The sequence below is a fragment of the Rhinolophus hipposideros genome (assembly GCF_964194185.1).
Source record: "Rhinolophus hipposideros genome assembly, chromosome: 5".
NCBI lineage: Eukaryota > Metazoa > Chordata > Mammalia > Chiroptera > Rhinolophidae > Rhinolophus > Rhinolophus hipposideros.
Genome location: NC_138051.1, coordinates 46,759,003 through 46,780,068, shown reverse-complemented (window position 1 = coordinate 46,780,068; position 21,066 = coordinate 46,759,003). Strand labels below are relative to the sequence as shown.

Sequence of the window (21,066 nt, the reverse complement as noted above, 5' to 3'; positions counted from 1 at the left end):
CTACTTCAGTGTCTGCCAACCAGTATCCTTTGCCATTTGTGTTTCAATGTCAGTAAATACAGTTTAGTATCAGAGCTCTATTCTGGGTTTATATGCTGTTATGTGAGCAGAATGTGCAGAGGTCAGTACTAACTGGTGGCACAAGGAGGGCGGGCGGTGTGTGCAAGTATGGGGGGGGCACAGGATGTGTACGTCCATCTGTACGGCCAAAGGAAGAGGTGGCCCATCCTCTCCTCCCACCTCTAAGCTTCTGCCAGCAACTTCAAAGCCTGCCATACAGGAAGTAAATATGAAAAAAAACACCATTTGTTGTCATCAAAATGCTAAAAGGAATTTTATTGGTTTAAGGGATACGGTAATTTTTTTATTAGAAGTTAAAAGCCTAAGATTTCAGTGATCTTTCCATTCTGCTTTGCAAAGGAATTAAGAGGATGCTACCCAAGATTTCAGGGATCTGCTCATTTGAAATATTCATTGGATATAACCTGACCAGCTGGACCCTCATAGTTGCCCTTATATTTACCCACAAATGAAACCTGCGCTCCTAGGGCTAGGCTAAACTCATCCCTGGGAACTCAGCAATCTCTCCAGGCCTGTGAACACGCCCTGGGCAGGCCTGGAATAAAGTTGACTCTGGAATTTGGGTTGATGAAGCAAGCTACCATTCACTTTGCTCAATTCCAATGGATGTCAGACTTCCTAAATTTGCAAGCAGAGCTCTCAGTAGAACCTGGAAGCCATTCACTAGGGTAGCTCTGATGACCTTTTCCAGAAGAATTCTTCTGCAGTCTTGGGGGAAGATGAGCATTCCAATGTAAAGCTGAGAATGACGGTGATGAACTATTCTTTGTCTCTACATACAGCGTCAAGAACTAGAATCAGAAAACAAAAAACTGAAAAATGAGTTAAATGAGTTACGCAAGGCCCTTAGTGAGAAAAGTGCCCCCGAGGTGACTGCTCCAGGAGCACCCGCCTACCGTGTCCTCATGGAGCAGCTGACCTCTGTGAGTGAGGAGCTGGACGTCCGCAAAGAGGAAGTCCTCATCTTGAGGTCTCAGCTGGTGAGCCAGAAAGAGGCCATCCAACCCAAGGTAAGAACGAGCAAGTGGCCAAAGAGGGTGTTTGGGGACTGGCCCCTATTTCCTCCTATCCTTTCCCTCACATTTAAAATGAAGCAAACACTTAAGAGCGTTTTTTAATCTAATTGAGGATATCATCATTTTAAAGCAAAAAAACTCAATGTTGTTTTAAAACTGTTGTGTCAATTACAGTGAGCAAAAAGCCAATAAAATCCCAGATGATCTTCAAAGTTTCATCTCTCACTCATGAGCAAAGGGCTTTTAAAATTAATCTTTTTGTAGTAATGTGGCCACAATAAATTTTTATCAAAAATAAAATTCTGTTAAATACAAAAGTTCATAAGTTATCTTGCTGTGGGAAGGTGTAAAATACAATTTTAAAATTATTTGTTGAAAATAGCCTGTTTAACTGGAAAGGCAACATATGAAAAGGTTAGAAATGAGATCAGTCAATGGAAGTTACATAGAGATGATTTCTGCTCACTTTAGGGAGTTCTGTTTAAGAGGGGGAGCTGTCCCAGTGGGGAGGGGCTGTGTTTACTGAGTCAACAGGAAGGACCTGCACTGGAGAATGTAGATGGCCCTTTGAAGTCCTTCCCTGCCCTCAGGTAATTAGAGATCTGTCACTGCCATATGCTGATCAGAAAAGGGCCTCTGTCATTTGCCCTCAGACAAAAATGGTCTGAGTAATCGTCTTAGAGCCTAACCTGTATCCCTGCCCATGTGGAAGCAGCAAAGTGTTATCAAGAATTTAGGCAGTCAACTATCCCAATTGCGTGACATGCTGTATAAAATATGACTGTGATACGAGATGAACTGGATGTCTGAAAGGTCTGAGAGTGCGTCGCTTAGAAATGATAGTTCTGTATGTGGTTAAGACACTGAACCCGGTGCGTAAAGTCTGGATTGATAAAGGCAACTCTCACCTAGGATTAATCCGGAAAAAATACCCAATTATCAAAACGAGGTGTGTGACTGAAGAATCCTAGGGGGGAAGTTCTAGGAATAAGTGGAGTTATATAAAGAAAGGGCTTCCTTATTTTAAAACAAATCACATACCCCTTAATTCTGAAATGAGAAGTTGGAGAGGTGAACCTCTCCTTTGGCTCGGCCCTGCACATCTCACCTGTCTCACTTTGGTTCCCATGATGACCACTGTGGTTGGGCCGCATGAAACAAGGCTCCTCTGCATGCTAGCTGGAGCAGAGTCCACAATCAGGATTCCTTTCTCTGATTCCCTTGTGACAAACTGGTATTCTCACTAGAAATTTTAGTAAAAGTTAAATGAAAAGAAAAATGAACCAAGGGGCACAAAAAAAGAAAAAAATGAACCAAGGGGCACAAAAAGCAATCCAGCTAACAGAGCACATCGTTCTGGGATCACACATTCTCACCTACCCATCTCACATACTCCATGTGACAACTGCTTGCCCGCCCCTAGTGGGCTGGCTCTGTCAAACTGAAGTCCCTGCTTTCCAAGCTCCCAGCCTACACCTGGCAGCAGCTTGTCCTGTCCTCAGAAAAATGCCTATGATGCTGACTGAGACCTTTCAGATACCACAGGGCTATTCATCCCACTCAGTTTCTAAGTCATAGACTCATCATTTTACAACTCCCGTGCAGAACAGTGGTGAGTGACACCCAGTGAGCAAGGGATGACCCAGCCTAGCCAGGTCTAGTTTATCTGCTCCACTTCCACGAGTGTTCTGGGAGGCTTTACTTGGACAAATGACATCCTATCAGGGCATTGCTGTAACTCTCACAGACCGAGGATAAAAATTTCACCCATATACATTAACAGGAGGTTCATTTTCTCACATACTCAAAAATACTTTACAATTAGGGAAAAAAACTCAAAAAGGATTTCAAGCACTTGTTCCTGAGAATTAAGAGTTGCCATCACATAAATAGTAATGTCCATTTCATGTCAGTTCCGTGAATATTTGTTTATCGAAATAGTTTTAGGATAAACAATTTGTGGTTTTTACAGTTAGCTTTTATTTGTTATGATGGGGACTTGATGGAATTTATTTATGGAATTTATTTATTTATTTATGTTTTCTCCCTTTTTTTGTGCTCACTGATTTGTGATTTTTCAGGATGATAAGGTAATTATAAAATTTTTAGTAAGTACTTCTATTTAATTCTAATTTTAGTTTACAAATATCGCTTTATATATGTAGTTGACGCTTTCTGGACACCAAGTCTATTTTTACATTTACAAATTGATTTCCTATTTTAACCCCTCCTTATTTGGGAGGTGCATGGGAAAATACGGATGTAACAGGCTCCAGTCTGGCCCAAACAAGGGCTCCACAACTGCTAATTCCGTCAGCTCCGTGACTCACTGTAGTAGTTATGGTAAGCCATCCACAGGTGGGGGAGGGAAGCCCCTAACTTGCAGCTCACTCCAACGCACAGGCTCTCCCATGCTCTCATTTCTGTGGGCTGTGGGTTTGTTGGCCAAGGGCGAAGACGAGCCTGAGTTGCTGAGCACACCCTTCCTGAGGAGGCTGGGACTTTCCTACATGGTGCAACCCTTTCATCACTTCTGGTCACTGAACTGGGGCAGACAAACTGGGCAGTGAGTCAGAGCTTCCTAACACTGGCCATCTAAGTGTGATCTCATGCACCAACCACCGCTTCTTAGCTAAGATGGGCCAGATGAGTGAAGGACGGACTGACCACCTGCTGCCAGGGCAGCACCATCCTGAGAAGCCTGTCTTTCCTTAGGGTTAGTTAATCAGGTGACTTAGCTAATTTGCTAAAAGTTCAAGACCACAGCTTGTAGGTAGGTCCTCATATCAGAGAATCCATGTAGCGTTATAGAACCTGGGCCTTTGAGAGTGATTACTTAACATTTCAAAATCTGAGTATGACCCTTTATAGAATAGAAAGATGTTCTGCCTTTCGGGGAAAAAGGAAAAAGAAATTTTCTATGAAATTTGTACTAAAATATTTATAAAACGTAGACAAAGAAATGCTATATGGGGTGTTTATGGGAAAGATATTTAAAATTCAATCAAATATAAGCTTTTGTTAATAGCTTTTATCAGATTACATTTGGTTTTCTCTAAGGAAGCATTTATAAGCGCACAAAAGGACAGCATTAGGAGAAAAGTGGGATTTTTCAAAAAAGGATGCTTCTTATGAATGCTGAAATTCAAAAGCACGTATTTGTTGGCTCTACTTGGCATTAGAGTTATCTTGAACCTAGTCTCTAGGGTCATGGTATTTGAAGTGTATCCTATTGACACCATTTCATTGTGAAACCAGACTATAGAGCAAACCATGACTAAAGGATCAGACATATATACTATTGAGGCAAATGGAGTGGGCCATTGAGTTCTAAAGTGTACTTTTCATTAGAAACTATAGAGCAGCAGTTCTCATTGTCTGTTCTTGCCCTGGTTTAGGAGAGAGGTGAAGAGAGTAGCTGAGTAGAAGCAAGACTTTGAAATTACATGGGTTGTCAGGTAGATTAGACTAAAAAGGGAAGTAGAAATGTTGGCAGAAAATTCCTTTTTATACAAAATCTTTAGTAATTCTGACCTGTCAAATGTTTATTTCAAAAGCTTCATGCTGTACTGTAATAAAGGGGAAAAGAATTGAATAACAGCAAATGATAGATATTTACAAGAAGCTAAATCCTTCCCATTTATATTTATCTAAAGAAGTGAGGAAAAAAACTTAATTTTGCTAAAGCATGTCATATAAATACCATCTTATCTGTACTGAGTTTTTAATGGAAAAATGAGGTTTATGTCAAACGTTTAGTGTTTTATTGGGGTGTTTTTGTTTCATTATAACTGATCAGAAAGTAGTAGAAAGAACAGCTTTGTCCATTTCACTAAATAGTTCTTTAGTGATCTTGCCTGGTTATTATTCTGATGCTGTATTCTCTCTACCCCGACACACATAATGTAAAACACACATAGCCCGTCAGTTATTTTGTTTACAGGGCAATGGTACCCTAGAATCTCACTACCTTCGTAATGGAGCTTTAAGGATTCTCAGGAAAGGGACTGAAGCTTCCTCTCTCTTAGCTGCCTGAGCCCCCTCTCCTCTTGCATTTCTGTGGCTGGAGCTGATGCTCAGAAGGGGCCGAGCTGTGGGCGAGCACAAAAAGCCCCCTATTCTGGAGGAAAGAAACATGTTGTATGTGGTCCAAAGCTTCTGAGTTGATTCTTAGTGAATGTGGAAATGTGTCATTTCCTCCTTCAGAATACAATGACAGATTCCACAATACTTTTGGAAGATGTACAAAAAATGAAAGATAAAGGCGAAATAGCACAAGCATACATTGGTTTGAAAGAAACAAACAGGTAAGTTCACCCTTTTTTATTCATTTGTTTTAATCTTCCTGATCTTGTGTCTTCAAGCCTCTTGTACAGTAAGTCAGCGTGTTTATGCACCCACTGACCTTTAAAGGGAATCCAAGTGTTTCAGTATATCCCCAGTTAAATCTCCTTTGTAATGTAAGGCAGCAGTATTGATGCAAGGTATCAGGGAAAATGTTCTTTACATCAAGGAAATATATGTCTGTATATTTAAAGGCCTAGCCTTGAGAGGGAAACCAGTCACTCACTGTTGGACTGCCTTGGGGAGTCACTTTTATTTGTTATTCAGGCTGGTTATTCAGGCAGGTTTGTAGAGGCAACTGCAGCTTTTAGTAATTGGAACTTAATGCGAAGAGCAATGATGAAGTATCTGGAATTACATCAGTGTAGCCATATAATTCTAAAAGGTTACCATGATCTCTGCAATGGGGCCCTGATAACCAAGAGCAAGTTTTTGTCATGTTTCCCTAAGGTGTTCTGAGAAAATCCTAACTCTGGTTTTATCCTATTTACTCTAAATATGAATGAAGTTGCAAACGGCACTTAGCTCAGTCAATATACATTTAAGCAGCCGAGGTGGGCTGAATGAGACAGTAGGATTTGCACAGTCATAAGTGACTGAACTTTCCGGAAGCTTTTTCTATAGCTGAGATTATCACAAAATAAAGGCTCATCTGTGGAATTCCCTCGGCCTTCTTGTCACCCCTTCCCAACCTTCCTAGCCTTAGTGCTGTTGAATTCTGAACTTACAAGACTACATGCTAGATAAACCAAACTTAAAAAAATAAATAAAAAATAAAACATAAAAAAATAAAAGACTACATGCTTACAAGAACATGGCCAGCGATGATCGGCGAAAAAGACACTTCTGGAGATTTTTATTATCAGTGTGCAGTCTAGGTCTCTTGATGCATAGTATCAGGGGTGGTAGATAGAAAAATGTCACAAACTAAACTACATCGCCATCCAAAATGCACAGTACTTGTTACTTTCTTCTATGGACAAGGGTGGAGAATGTCCATAAAAGTATTTGGTTAAACCTGAATTTAAATTTATGAATGTCAATTATAAATAACACATATCTTGTATCTAAGACTGTGCAAGTGTAAAAAAAGCTAGATTACACTGTTCAGCCACCCACTCAGCTGCTCAGTCACCAGGCCTGTGCCGCATGCCTCCTCCGTGCCAGGCCCTGTGACACACTCTCGGAAGGCAGCAGTCAGCAAGGTGAATACAGTCCTTACTTGTACAGGGTTATAGGCTGTTGAGGGGATAGCCAAGGGAATTTGGACTACACTCCAGTGACAGTGGAAGCTGTTGAAAGGTGTTAAGTAGGAGAATGATACAGAGATTTGAATTTTAGAAAGCTAAGCCTGGCTTTTATGTTAGAGACTAGGTGGCAGTGGAACAGGGTTGAAAGCATCATGACCAGTGAAGAGGCTATTACTGTAATCAGATGACCGATTTTTGGTGACTGACTTGGTTGCTGGCAGTTGGGATTGAGAGAAATGGGATGCTTTGAAAGACACACAAGATGAGGTCAGTAAACCTTGTGGTTTATTGGCTGCGTGGGTGAGAAACAGGGAATCATGAGGGGTGAATCAAGTATCTGCTGTGGGTTCTTGGCTGGATACGGTGATGCCATTTCATGTTCCTAGGTCTGGGGTGTGGGGTAGTCCGGGGTGGAGATGATTAATAGAGTCACAGATATTAAATTTAAGGAGCTAAGAAGACATCTAAGGAGAGAAATCCCTTAGACAGTTGAAATACAGATCTGGAACCAGAGAGAAGCATAGGCTGAAATATAAATGTTGAAGTCATCGGGATATGGTAATACAATGGAGACCGTGCAAATAGATGAACCCTCCAGGGAGAGATGGTAGGTGGAAAATAGAGGAACATGGTCTGGAATTTGTTTTCTGTAAACATTATATCAACAACAGAAGTGTAGGAGGAGGAGTAGGAACCTCGGCTCTGGAGACAGGTAGCCTTGTAGCTATGTAGCCTTCACAGGTGTCATACCTCTGAGCCTCCAGGTCTTCCTCTGCAATGTGGCAAAGGATATATATTGCGTTACTGGGAGAACTCAATGAAATAATACATGCGGGAAAATGTAGAACAGTGTCTGACACTTAACAAACACTCAAAAATATTATTTATATAGCAGGGGTAGAAAAATACCTATAATAAAGTTTGTCCTTATTATTTATCAATTATACATACTTTAAATAAAACGTGTCATATCTCTAATATAAAAGCAGTTTCCCCAGGTCTTAAAATTATTTTTGACACGAAAACAATCTTTTAAAAGTTGTGTTGTAAAAGCTGAGAACTTTGGATATCTTCTTATTTCGAAGTTACTCCTATAAGAATTTTTAAAGCAATTTTAAAGCTAGGAAATTAGACTTTATTAAGTTAAAACAAGTTCCTGCCCAGAAGACATAAAACTTCATTTTGAAATGGATTGTGAAGATTGGCACACAAAGACACTATCTGAACTTTTCATTATGTATGTGTATGACTACTGTGGTTGTTTCTAATATAATATGTGACATATAAGATTACTAGCTGAAAAGAATGTTGAAAAGCAACTTCTTTCTCACATTTTGAGTCATTTCCTATTTTGCAGGAAAAGTAGCTGTAGGTCCTTGATTATTTTGTTTTGATTTCTACCCATTTACATATGATGTTACATGTTACACATTTTTTTTAGAAATTAACCAAAAATAATGTTTTGTGATAATGTCTTAAAGTCATCTGTAATTAACAAAAAGAATATATTGAATTAATAAAATATTGAAATACCATGTGCTGCTCTTGACTATCATCATCTCATTCCCATCCTGTATCCTTTTGTGTTTTGCATTGTTGTTCCTTTTGCATGGAAGATCACCTGCTATGGATTGCCATGAGTTGAATGAGGATGGAGAGCTGTGGCTGGTTTATGAAGGGTTAAAACAAGCCAACAGGTTATATTTGTCTCCTCAGAAGGGAATGTTATTAATTTGTTGCTTTTCTTACTAACAGTGGCCTCCTAACTTTAACTTCTATGTTTCTTTTACATTAATTGTCTTCCTAGGTAAATTTCAGTAAAATTTAGAACATTCAGCCAAACACCTTCCTAAAAACCATCTCTAACTAAGGAATGCTGTTAAAGCTGAAATGGATTGATGGTGAACATAAGAGTTGCTGCCCATAAGTGAAAGATGCTATCTAGAGTTCCCTTTAGGCACTGGAATTTGTGAATATCTCACTAGGAGTTGGAAGAAAACCAAAACCTTTCAATTAGAGCTCAAACTACTGTGGGAGAGATTAATACCTATTGCTTAGGGGTTTCTTGTTCGGAATAATCTAAAGGATATATGTGCCTATGGTAACGTGGCTACATTTTCGTATATCATTATCATGCTGCCTAACAGCACTACTAAGTATATGATTTGGCATTCTATGTGGTTATTGTGAAGTTCACATTTGTGAAACAGCAAATCAGGAGGGTTTCCTGCATTGCTACAGTTCAAAATAATTATCCAAACTCGACATGTTAAATATGTTGGGGGAAAACAAGTGAAATTGAAACAGCAACACCTTTCTAACAGACACTCATCTGCTCTAGTGATATTTGTGTCTTAAAAATCTCATAAAAATACCATTTTAGTGATTAAATTTTAAAAATACTTATGCTATTTGTTCAAGGGGCTTCTGCTTATTCTGTTTTGTTTGTTCTAATCCTAAACCATTGTCATTAACTTTGTGGTGTTATTGGTTCAAATCCTTTTGAAATTGTATAATCACATATAGTTTTAGTCTGCTGTTAATAGCTTTCTTGCAATGACAGCAAAAAGTTTTGCCCAGAATCGGTAACCAAGGGGTTTGGAATAAAAGGATATTTTTTCGTTCTCCATGTTAACTAATCCCTAACTGTAACTTTGTTTTGTGTTTAGAAAGGGGTGAATAGAGAAGTGGGGGTGCAAGGTGCATGGTAAAGGGAAGATGCTATTTCTCCCTGCTCTTCTCAGTGCTCGGGTCTAATTATAGGCACAGCTGACTTGTATGTTTAATGCTCAGAGGCAGTAACCACTTTGTTGGTCCTATGAATATTTATGTTCTAAAGCCATGTCTTGTTAGAGTTTTGTTACTGATAGGGAAGTTTATGGGGAAAGAGAAGATGACAAATTGAGAATATATGTATATGAAATTTCAGAACTGCCTGTTTGGATTTGGGTAAGTCTGTGTATATTTCAGAGGAGTACTCCAGCCTTTCTGTCCTTCAGAGATAAAAGCAGAAAGTGAAAACGGGACCCTGGTTGCACCCTCTGCCTGAAATTAGTAACGCTGAAATTCTTAAAGCCATATTTATTAGCTGTAATAATTAGATTGGAAGTTTGTAATCTTGTCTTCCTACAGTGCAGACTTATTCTGTGGCAAAGGCACTGTCTTTGCCAACTTCAGTGCTGGCTTGTAAATATAGAAAGCCAGGTTAAAGCTGTGACTTTTGATTGTTTTAGTCATCATTTCAAAAGAGCTGCAACTCTTCCTATTTCTCAGGGCCTTTGAGAACTTTATATTTGTAGCAGGGCCTACAATTCAGAAAGACAAATGAGAGAGCATTCATTTCCATTTCTGGCCCTTGTTTGAGTTTCTTGACTTTAATCAAGTCAGAAGTTCTGCAGGTGCTAAAGAGTCCCCACTTTGCCAGCTCTTGCAAATGGGTACAAGCCTTGCACCCACCACCCCTCAGTAGGGACTCTGGTCTCATCTGCCTGTCCTTCCTGTGTGGCTTCTCCACAGGCTCCTGGAATCCCAGCTGCAGTCGCAGAAGAGGAGCCATGATAATGAGGCCGAGGCCCTCCGCGGGGAGATCCAGAGCCTGAAGGAGGAGAACAACCGGCAGCAGCAGCTGCTGGCCCAGAACCTGCAGCTGCCGCCCGAGGCCCGCATTGAGGCCAGCCTGCAGCATGAGATCACCCGGCTGACCAATGAGAACTTGGTGAGCAGAGCTGCCCGGGCCCATTCACTCCGCAGCAGGCAGGGCCTAGCCCTCCAGGATCATCTTACTTTCTTGTTGATCAAACACATCTTCCAGGGCTGGGAAAACTCACTGCGCCATACTTGTTCCTCTCTTATTCTAGCAGAGACAGGGTGAGGAACATATGACCTTGTTGGTAGACATGAAAAAGGCATGTGTGCAGGCTGTGTTATTCACAGAAGGCTCTCCGACCTAACTCGAAGGGTCTGGAAAGTATCACCTGACTGTATGCCTGGCCTTTGATATCCTCGTGAACCCAGGCGGTCACTTCTTCCATTTCCACTGAAGATTCTCTGCCATTGGAGAAGGTTGGGTATGCTTTTGTCACAAGAGAGACTGGGGCCAAGTTGCGTTCACCTTTGGTCCCCAGTCAGCCGCCCAGGCCATCCCAGCCTCTATGGCTAGCAACGAGCAGGGGTTAGGATTACGGTCAGGGAAGGCGGTTGGCAGGACCAAGCAGGCACTTTGGTTGGTGTTGGATGGAGCTCCCAGGTCAGGGAGGACGGACAGCAGGATTCAAGTTTGTACATTTTTTTATTCTTTTAAACAGAACTTGTGCAATGATTAAGGAGATTTCTATTCCCTTGCCAGATTCTAAACACTGGCACACAGTCCAAGTTTTTTCTTTTTCTTTTTTCTTTCTTTCACAGAAAATACTTTCTAGAATATTTCTTTCTCAGTTACAAAATAACTTATTACAGATTTACAGATTTTTTTTACCTACTCAAGTTTAATAACTATATTTATTAAATTAAAAGCCATTGAAAAGTTGTAAGGTATATAAATGTTGAATCACTATGTTGTACACCTGAAACTAATATAATGCTGTATGTGAATTATAATTAAAAATAGTTTTAAAAGTCATTGAAAAGTTTTAATTCCACATTTCTATGTAAAATCTATATTATAGTGACTGCTGGTTTTGAGAAAAGCTTTTCAGGACTGGTAGTGATTTGTCTTTTTTTTTTTTTTTTTTTTAAGTTCAGGGTCTTAATGACCTATAATAAAATAGTTTGGATTGTCTCTGAAGATTTAACAATCTGAATTATTCCTCCATTGCTCTATTAGTGGTCATTTACATTACAGATAGTGTTCCAGTGTCATCTATTCAACCATCTTTTATGTTAATTAGAATTAAAACCCAAAGGTGTTCTTTTCACATCCTGTCTGTCCATGCTAGGAGAGGACGACAAAATGCTGCGAGAGAGCTCCATTGTGGGAATGGGAGAGGTGGCTAAGGGCAGTGTTTGGACTCTTTCTACAGTAACTGAAATAGCACTCAATTGTGGGGGGAAGTCTTCTGAATTATGGACTATTTTTGCAATGTCATTTTATTACTGTCAAGTACACTGTTGCTGAAATTAAACTAACAATGCTTTAATGCCTAAAAATTGATGAATATACTAAATAGTATAATAATGATTGATCAGCATATAAATTCTGTGCTTATAAGTGATTGTCTTAAAGTACGAGGTGACACCGTGAAATACAGATGCTTCTGGGTGGCAGTTACCCAGAGATTTTTCACTAAGTTAAACATTTCCCTTGCAACTTTGTCTACAGTTTTAATTTTCTTGGCAATTTTCCATAGCTAATACAAAAATAAACTAAGTCCCCAAATTCTAAGCTGGTAGAGTCTAGTTAATGAGTTTGAGTTTTAGGAAAACCCTTCGTAAGTCAGCTGGTTTTCCTGCCTCACTGACGGCTGATTCAGAATAGATTCAAGTTTAAGTACTGGGAATAATGCGCTTTTTGGAAGTCATTATAGTTTCTCAATCTTAATTGTGCATTTCTTTAGGATACACTTGATCAGAATAGTAAAGCTGCCGTGGACCTAGGCTTAGTTCCTGGAAACTGTGCCCTGTGTAATCCGCCTACCCCTCAACACAAACCCAGAAACAGTTTCTCCCCCTCCTCCCGGGAACATGCTTCACAGGCCTCCCCCGTGCTGCCTTTCCGGGAAGGAAGGCACACAGCTTCTTACCAGCCTTTGCACCTTCAAAGAAGAGTGCCAACATTGCCAATATTCTCACTTTCATTTTATTTGCCTTCCCCACTCTTGGCTGTTGCTGCTGCTGCTGCTGGCAGCAAAACAAGTGCAGCAACTTGTGAACAGGTCTGAGGAGTGAAATAGCAGGTTTATCTGGGGAATATGGACTGCCACGCTGCTTACCTGCTAAAAGATGGTTTCCTGGCCATAGCCGGTTTCCTCTGAGCATATGAAAATAGATGTGTATATATGTATAATTGAAATCATCGACACTAGAAAGACCAGATGGCAATGGCAGGTGACAAATTAGAGCCTTTTGAGTATATACAGTTTCATTATTTGTATCTTAAAATATTTTAAGATTGATTTTGCTGAGAGGTAGCATTCCCCTCAGACACAGAAAAACAAATATCCATTGTGCCTGTTTTTTCAGTATTTTGAGGAATTATATGCAGATGACCCTAAGAAGTATCAATCATACCGGATTTCACTTTACAAACGGATGATTGTATGTAAACTCAGAGTGCTTTTCTGTTGTCCTCCTTGCTACTTCTAGCCCTCTATCACTGAAGAACGCTGCTGCCTGCCCCTCGCCAGGGAGTCTCTTCAAAGACTTTCACGAAACCTGTTTCTCCCTACAGCTATCTTTTAGCCAGTGGTGTCACCTCTCTCAGTGTCTTATGTCCATTGTCATGTTTGGTTTGTTATTAACACTAGGCTTGCAGTGTGATGGAAATAAAAAGTCAACCGCCCTCCTTAAGTTCAGCCATCCTTAAAACTCCTCATAAACTTTTTGTGCATTCATCAAAATTTATTTTGCCTATTTCCCTGTTAAAAGAAAACATTCCACTGGAACAGCAGTACATTTTATGAGCATTTAATTGCTTTACCCACAGGGAGTCTACTGGAAACGACTCCCCAGTGAGCCTGCTATCCATCACGCTGTAAAGGATTTGACTGCACTGAATACGCTAACGTTTGGCTTTTATTGTAGCTGCATTTCCCGTGCCTACTAGTTTTAGCCAGGTGGTGGCTCCACCGACGAGCTTTTCTGTAAAACTAACGTGCTGTTTCTGTGATGTTGTGTCTGCTTTCCTTCTGTGCATTTTAGAAGGCCTGTTTTGATCTTTCTGTTATATTTCTCATTTTAATCTTTAGGATTTGATGGAACAACTTGAAAAACAAGATAAGACTGTCCGGAAACTGAAAAAACAACTGAAAGTATTTGCCAAAAAAATTGGTGAACTAGAAGGTAGGTCATGTTTTTATGACAATTGGTGACTCTTTGTTTTGTATTGCTATAACTAGTGGCCTAATAGGTTTGCATGTGAATATCAAGTATAATAACAAAAATGACTTTCAGCAAACCTAGTGTCTGTGGAGTGGAAATTTCCATGGCTAGGTGGGGAAAAATGTTCTTTTCGGTATACTAATAATTTACAAAGCAAAATAATTTATTCAAATATCAATGACTAGTGTCTATCTGTCAGGCTCTGTGCTATAGCACAGAGGTTAAGGAAATGGATTCTGGAACCAAGTTTCTTGGGTTCAAATACTGGTCTTCTATTATTAGTCATCTGATATTGGACGAGTTACTGAATCTCCCCATGTCTCAGTTTTCCTACCTGTTAAATGGGAATTATAATGGTATACATGATACAGTTTGTAAATAGTAAACGAGTTAATATGTGTAATCTATTCTGTATAGTTCCTGACACATAATTAATGCTATGTACAACTTAGTTATTATGATTGCTCTAATTTTTAGTATTAGGACTACTAAGGTGAGTAAGACAAAGTCTGTGTCCTCAAAGAACTTACCTCTAATGGAGAGAAAAAGGGAAGTAAATAAGAAAAAATGAATTATGATTATAAAGAAGATGTTTTTAAAACACCTATGATTTATATATGATGATGATGGTAAAATACCTAAAGAAATACTGAACTATCAGTTGTTACTATTATATACAAATGAATCTTGTCTTGTGTATTAGTGTGTTCATTTAGTAAGTATTGATTTAGATGTCAGGGATATAGCAGTGAGCAGGGCTAAAGACAAATTCTAAGCGTATTCCAACAACACTCTCATTGTTTAAGAGGTTTATAGACCCTCTTTGGAATTGCCTGCAAATCTATGAAAACTATTATCATTCTGACCGAAAATTATACAGTCTGACTACCCATCTATCCTCTCAATGTCACTCTTCATAATTTTTGCCTGGCTCAATGGCTGAAGAGTCCTCATCACCGGGAATGTTCACAAGATCCTGCCATGACTTACTCCGTGTGGTTTTCATTCTCCAACATGCCAGGCCTGTCATAACTGTTCCTTCTAGTTGGTCTTCCTGCTTCTCTTGGTAAAGTCCTGCTCATCCTTTGAGATCAGAGTCACGTGTCACATCCTCACAAACATCCTGCCTGACCACTGAGACAGACCTTATGGCTTACACCCTCTGTGGTACCACAATTTGACTCACATCATTTACCATTTTCACTGTTATAATTTTAGGAATTTTTCTGTTTGAATTAATTACTGGCTTCCTCTGTGGACTGTGAGCTTCCAGAGCAAAGGTGCCACCACCTCTCATTTCGCCTTCTTTTCACAGCACCTAGCATAGTGTCTGACCTGTCATGATTGTTCCAGAAATGTTTGTTGAGTAAGTCAGTTCCAGAAATATTTAGAATGGCAACATGGATGTTTACATGGCAGAGGATAATATGCCCTTCTATATAAAAATGCTGAAATATTTATTTAGAGATCAGATTACTTTGCTGTCGTATTTTATGTATAATCCTTTGGCATTTTGTGATTCAGATATTACATTAACGTTTTGAACCTCCAAATCACACACATGGGCTTTAAGGTCTATTGGCAGAACTTTAAAAATCTTTATTCAGAGAACTTGTTTGCACTTAACTTTGCACTAATTATATAATGAGCTGATGATTAGATAGCAGAGTGTTTGCTTGAAAGAAACTGATTTCAAGGATATTAATTTGTAAGATTATTTTTTAAACTTCTAATAGTTCCACTTTTTATTTAAGTTTTTACTCAGCTTTCTTTCACATGTATGTTTTTAACTGAACAGGTAAGTTAGGGTATTTCAAGATGTTAGCAATTTTAAGTAATTATCAATCAGAAATCAACTTCATCAGTTAAGCTATCCTGCCAGCTATGTTCTTAACCTATAAATAGCATTTGAGAAGGCATTCATAGATTAAACAAAAAAGATATTATCATATTCTTAAGAAAAGTGGAGTGAAAAGATGCATGACTAAAGAATTAAATGAAATCTGTTTATGTGGTCTGGGTACTTGGTGAGTGCAGTATCCCCACCCCTCTCTGAAATTAGAAAATAAAGGTGACAGACTTACAACACTTTTCTCTTATCCTCCATTACATAGAAAATACTGGCAACCTTGTACAACAAAGCACCTTCTAATATCTACAAGTTTTCTGATATTTTTCTTTAAGTATATTATACTTAAATTTTTCTGGTTTAAAATAGCAAGACTCTTGCCTCCTACTATGGTCTACACTTAATAATTTAGGAAACTTTTTAAGACGCGAATGAAAACTTTTTAAATGACAACATATACAATTTTTAGCAGAAATTATATAGCTAAATCGAGAGTGTTTCAAAATTTGATCTGCTTTGTGCTGTATTTTAATTCAGGAGTGGGTGTTCCATCTCAATTGTCATGGAGTCAAGGAATTTAGACCTACAAGAATTCTAGAAATCAGTTAATTGCTTCATAGGAGAAAAATCATAGGACCCATAAGTCATTAGGCTCAAAAATCATAAGTGACCTCCAAGGTCTCAGCCAGCTAGTGGTCAAACTAGGACTAGAACCCAAGCCTTCTGAGAACCACTGACTTCTCTCCTTTGTGTCATATTTTCCAATAGAATCTCTCTACTTACAGGAATTTATTTGATTTTGTCTCAATTAAACCTGAGATCAAGGAAAAAATAAATTTAAAAAATTTTCAGTTTCCTTTCCTTTTCCAGGACAAAAAGGTTCAAGGAAATCTCTCCCTCAAGTAGAAAGAATCTAGAAGATGGAAATAGGGATTGCTTCAGGTTTTTCTAGAAGAATTAGATGGAGCATAAAGTCTCTTGGGTATTTGAAAACTGGGGTGGTGTCCTGATTTCTCTCTTTCAGGCTTTATATTTTCCTGATTCTATATAAGAGTTGAAATTTTATTTTAGTTAATAGATGATTTGCTAAATAAATCAAGGTTATGTTGAGCTGACATCCATATTTTATATGTGAGTTTTTGTAAAGACTCAAATCTCTGGGGAGGATTCAAAGGCAGAGAGAAAAATTTTAATTAAAGTATGGCAAATTTTGTCTGTGACATTTTTGTATAGAACCAAAAATATCTTAGTTAGAGATTTTGCAAAAGGAAAATGAAACTTTCTTTTAAAACATGAAATCTCTTAGTAAAAATATTCACCATATTTCATAAATTCTGAGATGCATAATTTTTGACATTTTAACATCTTCTGGAATTATAACTGGAACTTATAACTGTTGATGGGTTATAGTTTAATTGGCAGTATTTTTCCTTCTTTAGTGTTATAGAAAATAATGGTATTTCACCTTAGATATGAAATCAGTAGGTTCAAAGCATTCTCTTTACATCATATGTAGTCCAAATATGTACACTGATTGTTAAAATTAATATGCTGAATCTATTTCCTCCCAGTTTCCCCTTTTAGAATTGTTTCTGTGGCTGAAAGCGAGCAGTAACGTAGATGGCAGGGATTTTATTATTTTGTATTCTACATGCAGCAAGTACACGAGCCGTGAAGGCCGGCCACTGTATGCTGATTTTAAGATCCTGGTGGGGGTGTGTTTAAACTGACTCCAGAAACAATATCTGTAGAACTGAATAGTTCGCCTCTCCTATCTCTTGTATAGAGGCAGACATTTCACAGTCAGTCCTGTGGCTTCCCGACTGCATCATGCATATGAAACACTTGATTCAACAGCCCTCTTTGTCCAGTCACAATCTGATCACACTTTAGATATCATACTGTTGATGGATGGTGGTGATTTGCAGCGCTGCTAGTCCTGGTGTGTGATGCTGCAGCATGAGGTGGACGGGGTGTCACCAGGCTGTCTGCCACACAAGGAAGAGCACTGGCAGGTATTGGTGTTCTCTGTGATAACCGCTTCTGTGGAGTTGGCTTCCCAGAACTAACACGGCAACTGCCCAAGAGTGACAGACAGCACTACTGACACCTTGTGGAGGCAGCAACGTTCAACTTTCTGATGCATCTGATCTGCATTTTGTTTGTTTGAACACAATCTCTGAACTCAAACTTAATCTACACCTAAAGAGACTTCTCAACTGTCCCCCTTCCTGTAGGTAAAAGAGTTTTTTAAAAACCTGCCTACTAGCATATGTCTCCACAAACACCACCGTAACTCTCACTCCTGTGTTCTCTTACCTTCTCTTGCATTTCCCATTTAATTCTGAAGTTTGAGATGAAATTGAGGACATTTTTTAATCCTTAGCATAATTCTTCTCCAGCAGCTGCTATTGACAGTAGTGACCATTTTTAACATCTGAAAGGGTTGTGAACTAGTGGTTGTACTTTAATGGTTGCAACCTCATAGTATGATTTTTAGCATTTTACTAAAAACAAACTAAAAACTGAATAGTATTTAGGAAATCACATGAGATAAAGGTTGTTTTATCTGCTCATGATTTCTTTGGGAATGAGGGGTGGTGGGAGAAAGTTAGGTCTTTGTGTTAGGAAGCCTCTGTGAAAAATAATCTATGTCACATCTGCTAGTGCGAAGAAGCACCATCCTGCCAGCGATCTCGATGTGGTTTGAACTGTTTGCAATGATACATTTAAAGTAGACATTCTTTTTCTTTATGACTAGATTCATAGAGTGAAAAGTGAGCAAGAATCTTCTACACTCTTGCTGCCTCTCTATAGAATATTGTGTTTTCCTTCTGTGATTTAAACTCTAAATATCTTTAACCATTTATGATTGGTAACAATTCATTAACCCAGAAGTTCAACCACTTTGGGGACATTTGATCTTATTACAGAGTACATTCTATGACCAAAAAAATGCTTTTGAATGAAGTAAGGTTCTCTGATGTTGATAGTAGCCATGCACTCGTGGCTGTCAGAGTGACAGTATATAATTTTGCCAATTTTAGCAGGAAAAAATATTTAAAGAGGGGACAATGAAGTGGCAAATACACATGTGGCACGTTTCTGTTGTTACAGAGTTCATTTAAAAATTATAGGAACATGGCACCTTCTCATCTTTTCTACCTAGAAAACATTTTCTTCTCCTTTTTGTTTCTCACGAAGTGGGCCAGATGGAAAACATATCCCCAGGACAGATCATTGATGAACCCATTCGTCCAGTCAACATTCCCAGGAAAGAAAAGGATTTCCAAGGAATGCTGGAATACAAGAAGGAGGATGAGCAAAAACTCGTTAAGAACCTGATTCTGGGCAAGTGTTTTCTGCATGGGGTAACAGGTCTTTCTGGTGGGCGAGACTGGCCACTAACCTTTGAAGTAGCCGACACCAGTGTGTTTAGTCACCATGGCGTGCTGTGCTTCACTGTGATGCGGAGACGTCCTGACCACCCCATGCGCTGCCAGTCTAACTCACAGACCGCCTGTGAGGAGCCCCTGAGGCCAGCCTGGCCTTCTCAGCTCTGGCTGCACGTTAGAATAACCTGGGAAGCTTCTGAAAAGTACTGATGTGTGGTCCTCATCACAGACTCAATACATCATAATCTCCAGAGGAAGAGCTGGGCCATGTCTGGTATTTTTCAAAATCTTTCAGGGGTTTCTGAAGTGTAGCCACAGTTGAACACCACTGCTCTAGGCCACTCAAGTTCCTGAATTTCTGTTTCCCTTACTTCCCTAGAAAATGTATGACTAAATATGTCAAGAACAACAGTTCAGTGATAGGAAAAAAACAAAAGAATTCAGGAAAACATCCCAGCAATGGAAGGAGAGAACCAGACAAATGAAATGGGCGTGGAGGAAGCACTTCAGAGCAGCATAAGACCTTTAAGATAGGGGGGGCAGCCCACGGGCTCTGCAAGGAGACGTTTGAGGGGAGGGTGGGAAATGATGAGGGAGGATACACAGCCTGAAAGCTGTGAACCTAAAAGGTTGAGAACCTCTCCTTTCAGTTTGTACTTAGCATTCCTCCCCCGGGTGCCAGGGTGACAGCAATTGATTGGCAGTTACACCTGCGTTAATGTGCCTAGGGTGGCTGGCATTAAACTTAGTGCTATATATAGATGTAGAGGCACTTACGTTTCAACATGATCTTCGTTCAGCAAAAATGTTAAGGAGCCACTGATTTTTAAGCATAGAGTTTAAGCAAAGATTCATCGGTTCGATAAACATTCACTACCCTCCTGCCATATGCCAAGCATTTTCTAGGTACTGGGTAACAAAGTCAAGTCCCTATTCTCATAGAATTTACATTCCAGTTGGAAGGAAAATAGAGGGAAAAAATGAAGAAATATATAATGGGGTAAAAAGGGTAAAGAATGAAGGCAGGTGTATTAGTTTATATAAAGTTGTTAGGAAAGGCCTCTTGGATGAGATGATCTTTGAACAGAGACCAAGGAAGTAAGGAAGCAAGTCATGCTGATATCTGAGGAAAGAACATTCCAGGCAGAAAATAGTACATAGGCCCTAGGGTGGGAGCATAGCTGACATGTTCAACCAATAGCAAGGAGACCCATCTTACTGGAGCGTGGTGACCTCGGGAAGGGGAACAGGGCCAGATCACGGGCCATGGTTTGTAAATGAATGTGATGAGAAGTCTCTTGGAAGATTTTCAGAACAAGAGTGTTATGATCTGACCTACATTTTCTTATAGAATTACTCTGGTTGTTGTGTGAAACTGTATTACTGGGGAGCAAGGGATGAATGAGGGAGACCAGTTTGGAAGCTCTCACTACAATCCAGGAGAAGATGATGGGACATAGACAAGGGCAGCTAGTAGAGAAATAGATGGATTCTGGATGTGTTTTGTAGGTAGAGCCAACAAGATTTGTTGATGAATTAGAGGTGTGGTGTGAGAAAAAGGAGTCAGAGATGATGATAAGGTTTATAACCTGAGAAACTAGGAGACAGGAACTGCCATTTACTGAGATAGGGACAATTCCTGGAAGAGCAGGGACCACAGGGAATCAAGACTTTGGTTTGGAGGGGTTCAGTTTGAGGTGCCTAAGCAGAGTTGTCAACAAGGCAATTGAGGGGTGGCCGGATGGCTCAGTTAGTTAGAGCGCGAGCGCTTAACAACAGGATTGCCGGCTCGATTCCCACACGGGGTGGTGGGTTGTGCCTTCTGCAACTAAAGATTGAAAACAGCAACTGGACTTGGAGCTGAGCTGCGCCCTCCACAACTAGATTGAAGACAGTGAGCTGCCACTGAGCTTCCGGAGGGATGACCAGATGGCTCAGTTGGTTAGAGCACGAGCTCTCAACAGTAAGGTTGCCGGTTCAATTCCCACATGGGATGGTGGGTTGTGCCTTCCGCAACTAAAGATTGAAAACGGCAACGGGACTTGGAGCTGAGCCGCTCCCTCCACAACTAGATTGAAGGACAACTTGGAGCTGAT

At 39.6% G+C, this 21,066-nt stretch overlaps 1 protein-coding gene across 1 annotated transcript in view; it reads left to right on the top strand.

Annotated features, from left to right (window-relative positions):
* The window catches only part of MYO5A (myosin VA), a 165,393-nt gene that overhangs the window by 128,334 nt on the left and 15,993 nt on the right, over window positions 1–21,066 (top strand). The window contains exons 28-34 of the mRNA XM_081048126.1: window positions 864–1,091; window positions 5,304–5,404; window positions 8,308–8,388; window positions 10,208–10,406; window positions 12,869–12,943; window positions 13,594–13,687; window positions 18,780–18,926. Coding sequence (XP_080904252.1) covers window positions 864–1,091; window positions 5,304–5,404; window positions 8,308–8,388; window positions 10,208–10,406; window positions 12,869–12,943; window positions 13,594–13,687; window positions 18,780–18,926 — 925 coding nt within the window. The remainder of the gene's footprint in view (window positions 1–863; window positions 1,092–5,303; window positions 5,405–8,307; window positions 8,389–10,207; window positions 10,407–12,868; window positions 12,944–13,593; window positions 13,688–18,779; window positions 18,927–21,066) is intronic.